This window comes from Hevea brasiliensis, chromosome 4 (assembly GCF_030052815.1).
Source record: "Hevea brasiliensis isolate MT/VB/25A 57/8 chromosome 4, ASM3005281v1, whole genome shotgun sequence".
Classification (NCBI taxonomy): Eukaryota; Viridiplantae; Streptophyta; class Magnoliopsida; order Malpighiales; family Euphorbiaceae; genus Hevea; species Hevea brasiliensis.
The window spans coordinates 37,261,572-37,268,097 of record NC_079496.1 but is presented as its reverse complement, the minus strand read 5'-3'; the positions used below and the strand labels follow the sequence as shown (position 1 = coordinate 37,268,097).

Below are 6,526 nucleotides of genomic sequence, written 5' to 3'. Positions count from 1 at the left end.
GGTGCTACCCGGATTTGGTCAATTTTTTAGGGCGTCCTAAGTTTGTTTCTGGATAGGTTTCCTTTATCAAAGTTGTGCCATTATGTGTCTAATTTCATGTCCAATTTGCCTTGCACCAATTGAACCTACACAACTCAAATTATAGCTGCCCAAACTTGCTAGACTCACATCCAGACCTGCACGGCACATTGGACAGCATACCTAACCTCAAATTCCCTTGGCCACCATTCACTCAATTTCCTACTCAAACATGACCAAATGGTCACTAATTGACCATTACAACTTCTTTTCATCAATACGTAAACAAAATCCCAATTTTGGTGCCCAAACCCTAACTCCAACAACTATAATTCTTCATATACATACAATCCATGAATTAAAACACCAAAATCATGTTCAATGGCAACCATACACAACTATTATACAATCAAATTGATAAAACCCTAAGGTACCCTAAGGCTTCCGAAATTTCATGGGGCAAGTTCATACATCTTTAATTCTTTTTTCATCAAATTTTCAACTTAACTCAACTTATATTGATGCTTAGAAAAGAGTGGAAGCAAGAAAATTGGCACTAACCTTGACTTAGTCACTTTTCAAGACTTCAAAACTTCACTTTCTTCCTTTCTTTTTGCTGTCCAAAGCTTGCTCTAGGTGTGAGGATGAGTTTTTATAAAGGAAAGCTAGGGTTTTGGAGTGGTTTGGTGGGTTAACCAAAGCTTGGTGGAGCTTTGGTGATGGAAGGGAGAGGGAGTTGGTTCGGCTGGGAGAAGAAGGAAAGAAAACTAATTTGTTTTTCTTTAATTTTTTGCCCATTTACTCATTTTAAATGGTTTAAAGACATGTGTCACAATGTGATTGGGTGGGAGTATAATAATGACATCATAATGATGTCAAAATTCCAAATTTTCTTCATTTTCTTTCCTTTTCTTTTCTACTCATTTTCAATTAAATTTTTAGCAATATTTATTCATATTTTATGTCATAATAATTATTTACTCAACTGGACAAGTCGGTCAAAAATCATCTCTGAAGACAAAATGACTAAAATACCCTCCGTTTGGCTTAATGAGCCAAAATTGTCTGTACCGATCTAAAAATTTTTCTAAACATTTTCTTGGCATTCTAATGCTATCGAAATCTCAATGACTCTTCTTTGGAGTTCCAAAAATTATTTCATGAATTTTCCTTGGGTTTAGGGCTTCTAACTATGAAGATAGCATCTTCCCTTCGGGTTACCCATCGATAGGGCACCAGCTCATTTAACTTTGTTGTATTATATTTCTAAATTTTTTTCAAAATTTTTCTTATTAATATTTGAGTTATTTATAACTCCTCACTCTAGTCTAAATATTTTTCCAAACGTTCTAGCTGTCTGAACCGACACCGATCACCTGAACAGTAGAATGTACATATTTGCTACAGTGAGGGTGTTACAACTATTTTCTCAAATTATAGACGGCACACTGTCAAAATTTTTATAAAATTTTTAAAATTCCGAATTAATAAAAAATTTGGCTCGTGACATACACCTTAATTAAAGGCTTTTAATAAGTATTCAAAATTACCTTATAATTTAAAATGAATAGAAATTGGTTTAAAATCCCTTGTAGTATATTTAATGGGTTATCGGTAGGCGAAGTTTGGTAATTCATTACGTATACTACGGGATCATGTTATGCCTTACAGAGTGATAAGGTGTGACATCAAACTTTCAAGGGGTGTTTTAAATATTGGAATTGGCCAAGGGCATTCCTTTGTTCATTACAACTAACCAAATCTTTAAAAATGCATCACCAGTCTCTTCAAAGGCAATTTTAAGGGTTTCAGGACTCGACGCCTTCTTCACATATCTTTGATCAGCCTAAGATTTAAACCCAAGGAACAATATGACCAAGGGATGTCCAATATATAGAAATTGGCATGGAATCCCATCTCCTTATATGGAATCGACCAAGGGACTCCTTAATGCCTTGCCGATCACTCTAGGTTGCATCCTACTGTCCATGGCTCTGAGCTTTAAAAAACTAGACTCCTGTTTCTATAAACCCTTATCTTATGGCAAGCTATGGTCTAAAAGCATCCTTTAAGATGGAAATGAAACAAGAGCCTATTTCCTACTCTAGGATTCAGCTAAGGATACTCCAGGATATTGCACTCAGCTTATCAGGATTCATATGTTCTATTGTAGTCAGTTTCGAATCTTGCTGCAATCCTTTTATTAAATTGCATTCCATAATATTCTTTGGTTAATTTTAAGCCAAGTTTAAACAGTAACTGAAAATTTATATATATATATACACCAAACTGAAGAAAATGAATTACCGATTCGATTAATCTCTTTTTTGAATACATTTTATCAATTATTAGTTAGCGGATCAATTTTTTGAGTTTTGTTTGCACACCCCTAAAAAATTCCTTCACCCAATAGCAAATACTGAAGTCAAATATATTCAACATGACAATAGACTAATAGGTACATTGTTATTCATTTGCAAGAGTCCCATAAAAAATATTGTATTTTGAATCGAGTAAAATAATTCATCTAAAGCAAATAAAGTTAAACATTTGAAAAAAATTTGAATAATATAAGAGAAAGATTTGCATGGTCTCTATGCGTAGACAAAGAAAAGAGAAGTTAAAAGAATACATCGTTATCTCCCTAAATCAGTACATAACATACCACACAAAAGAAAAAGCAAATAATAACACGTGTGCAAGTTCCATTACATCATACAAAACTAGTGGAGTCAAGAGCTTACCTTTCAAGTAGTCTCTCTATACAACCACTTAAGGTCGGAAATGGAAATGCCAAATGAAAATTAGGATCATAACAAAAAGAAACCGCGACTGATGCTAATGGTGCCGATAATACAAATTAAACTTTTGATACATGTATTATTATATAATATTAATAAGTTAACTCGAGATTTTCTTTCTTAATGCGAATTTGTCTGAACATTAATCAAGAGAGAGGAGACCTATGAGGAGCACCCTTTCTTTTGCTGCTTAATGAAAGCACAAACTGTGGGAGGAAGCCACTTCCTTTCTTCTTCCTTTTTGCGACCTCAGATTCCTTGGAAATTCTAGAATTGCCCATGGTGTCATTGGAGCATGATGAGCCTTTGAATTGCACGTCTTCTAGAATGGAGCAACTCGGGGTAATGTGGCTATCATCATCATTGATCTCAGAGCTATCCATTCTCAATCCTTCTAATTGTGAAAATGCAAACTCGGATTCATCAATTCTGTATAGAATGGCATAGAGATCCTCCTCTTGTGCCACCAAGTGATCAACCTGTGTTTCCAAATGGAAAAATCAATATTGGTTATCATGTTTATTACAATTAATCAAATAATATATGTCAAGTTTGAGAGCTTAATACTGGCAAGATGTCAAGAAATTTTAGACCTTTCACTTGGAAGATAGCTAAAATCAACACAAAAACCAAGCTGTATGACAAAGAAAAATAATGCAATTTTTCCCTCTTTTTTTTTTTTTTTTTTTTTTTGATTGGGTTCCAACTATAATTTGAACATGCAAGTACTCCGAGCCATAGCTCAAGGGTAAGAATGCAATAATTCAAACAAACAGGGACATACAATTAGAAAGAGAGACAAAGAGCTGTTAACATCACATTAAACTAGGAATTTTATATGACAATGCAAATGAATAAAGAAAGTGCTCATGGAGAAAGTTTTTCCTAGAATTGCAACAAAAAATGACATTTACAGGTCAAGGACCAAAACTCATTAAAACAACCACTCAAAAGAAGTTGAAATGGACCTTGCATGAGAGAGAACAGAAGTGGAATGGCTCTTGGAGAATCCTGTCACAAGTGAAGCATACGTTGGCAGATCCCTTACAAGGCCTTGACTGTGGCCTCTGATTCAAGAATATCACTTTAGCACTGTTTATAGTATAGGGCTGCCAAACAAACAACAACCACATGATAATCTAATGCAATAAAAAGATTAGATAAATTATCGTAACAATGCTTATTCAGTTGCTTAATTATCTCAATACCTGAATATAAGAACAATCAACAAGCTTCTCAAGATCTCCCAGTCTAACAACATCATGATAAACGTATCTTCTCACCTGTCACATTAGATCAGAAAGCTCAATAGATCCATCCAAAGCTTCTGAACAAGAAATATTTAGCCAGTAATAGCAATCGGTTACGCCTATTGAATAGAATTTACCGTATCAAGTAAATTACATACAAAACAAAGCAAATTCCTGGCAAGAGTACATGTGAATTACAACTTGAATGGGATAGATGACTACAATTACTTCAAGAAAGTGAAGTTAAAATTTAACCCTACCAGGTTGAGATTTAGGTGAAAGTTAAGCAACCAATCTCTCATCAAAGGGGAAAAAAACAATAAATGAACTGGGCAGAGAATAAATTATGAAATTGAAGTTTCTTTCTTTTTTCTTTTTTCTTTTTTTTTCTCTTTTTTGAAATAATGAAATATAAAATGAATAACGAAGAAAATATGGTCAAACTTTCACTTTCATTGAAAGCAACAGGTGAGGAACCTTTGCTGGGAACTGGATAGAAAAGAAATCTTCCATATATGGGTAACAAACCAAATCCAAAAGGTGGGAATCAGGGGAGACATGACAATCCTTTTATAGAATATCATATACGTTTAAAATAAATTATATGATAAAAAGAAAATTTTATATAAAAGAGATACACATGAGAGTCTTGAATTCAAAATTCTTATGGGAAGAAGCATATAAAGGAAAAAGAAACTCCCAAAAAAAAAATTTGAACCTTTTGTTTAGATTAAAAGAAGAAACATTTACATATCCTCTCAATGTATATAAGATATGGGGAAAAAAAGAAAAAGGAGCAAGAAAAAGGAAATTATGAGAACCTAGAACAAAGAATTTCATAAATTGTTGAAAGAATTCAGTCTTTTTCAAGAAACAAGAATGGGGTGGAAGGAACTCAACAGAAGTATTCTAATTTCCCATTCAAAATTATCAGCATATGGGCTTCAGAGATTTTTCTCCAAAGAGGATTATAAATGATTTGGATTAAGATCACGCAGAAGCAGAAGCAAATCAACAGTAATTATGACAGGAACTGTTAGGGGTATGGGAACTGTTGAAAATGGGCAAATTTAAGGGAAAAACCGTTGCCAATTATATTAAAGAAAAGAAAAACCATTTGTGGAGTACTTTAGAAAGAAATTCTGCATCAAAACCAAGGAACTGTAGAGATTTCCACAGCAAATTCTTAGTAGATACAATAAAATTCACTATTACCCCCAAAAAAAGGGACGAAAGAAAATCCATAAAGCCACCAGAGAAGTAAAGACTGCACATTACTTGGAATGATTTTCAAAGACCTACCAAGGAATTAAGAGAGACAAGCAATAAAAGGTAGTATCAAAAGAAAACCCAAAGAAAAATAGCTGAAAGAAAACGACTTGTACTGTTCAAAACTCGACATGAATCACATAGGTGCAATTGATTGTGTGAGGAAAGAAGAAGAAAAAGGAAGCCACCAACAAACAAAAATTGAAGGGGAAAAGATTAGACGAAAGAAAGAAAATACATTGGGCTGTAAAATTCAAAGAAATTAAAAATACCCATCAAGAATTAAGGATAAGAAGCTGCAAAAAGGCATAGAAGAGAAGAAACAACCTTAAGAAAGTCCAAGAAAAAAGGGAAAGAAAAGATCAAAACGCATAGAAAACTTATTCAATTTGAAGTTTACATGCATTTGTAAGTGGGTTGTAAACCTGAAGGAGAGGATGAGAACGATGAGTAGGGAGGCAGTGAGGGCAGATACTAAGGCAACAGAGCAAACAAAAGATGTTCTTCTCATTCTTTCTGCGATTCTCATGGACCCCACAATCACCAAAGAATGTCTCCGCCATCAATCCCTCTAGCCATGCAGGCTTAATGGTATTACTACTCATGATCAACGCATCACCACCAGCAGCACTACCGCCACCACCATCACTACCTCCACCACCTCCATTTCTATCACCTCTTGATGATGTGTTGTGCCTATTCTCTCTGGCCATTTCTAATAGGTCTCTTGTCTTTCTTGGAACTTGTAATTGTATGTATGAGAGTATTGGTGAAAAACTAAAGAGCCTAGATTAAGAGAGAGAGAGAAAGATGCTTCAAATGCTTGAAGGAAAAAGAAAATCCCTACACACATAAAAGCTTTTTGCTTGTAATATATGCCAACGTGTATGTATACCTCTATTTAATTCAGGTTGTTCAAGAATTGTTGTCGTCTTTTAGAATGAGAGGGAATCTGTCCTTTTCAGAGGAAATGAAGCAAAACCCAAAAAATGATTTAACAAGAAAATAACAGAGAGAGAGAGATTGTAATTTGTCTCAAAGCCCAAATAAATTGTAATTTACCCCGTTTATTGGTATGATTAGCAAAGCCTTGGAATTTACTCTTAAAATGATTTATATATAGGCACATAATCTTATTGAAATTGTGATGAGAAGGGCTACATAAAAGGGATTTGGTTTACCAAAAGC

The 6,526-nt window shown here is 34.1% G+C and overlaps 1 protein-coding gene across 2 annotated transcripts; it reads right to left on the bottom strand.

The window, feature by feature from the left end:
* Positions 1–2,632: 2,632 nt before the first annotated feature.
* LOC110654310 (protein RGF1 INDUCIBLE TRANSCRIPTION FACTOR 1) lies at positions 2,633–6,212 on the bottom strand. Of its 2 annotated transcripts, none has more exons than XM_021810244.2 (4): positions 5,764–6,212; positions 4,028–4,102; positions 3,788–3,928; positions 2,633–3,298 (listed from the first exon to the last, which is right to left on the bottom strand). In XM_021810244.2, the coding sequence occupies exons 1-4, from the start codon at positions 6,049–6,051 to the stop codon at positions 2,966–2,968; spliced, it is 837 nt and encodes a 278-aa protein (XP_021665936.2). In that variant the 5' UTR covers positions 6,052–6,212; the 3' UTR covers positions 2,633–2,965. The 2 variants fall into 2 exon arrangements, with proteins under 2 accessions (XP_021665936.2, XP_058000747.1); XM_058144764.1 differs by having other exon boundaries at positions 5,739–6,010.
* Positions 6,213–6,526: the final 314 nt, after the last annotated feature.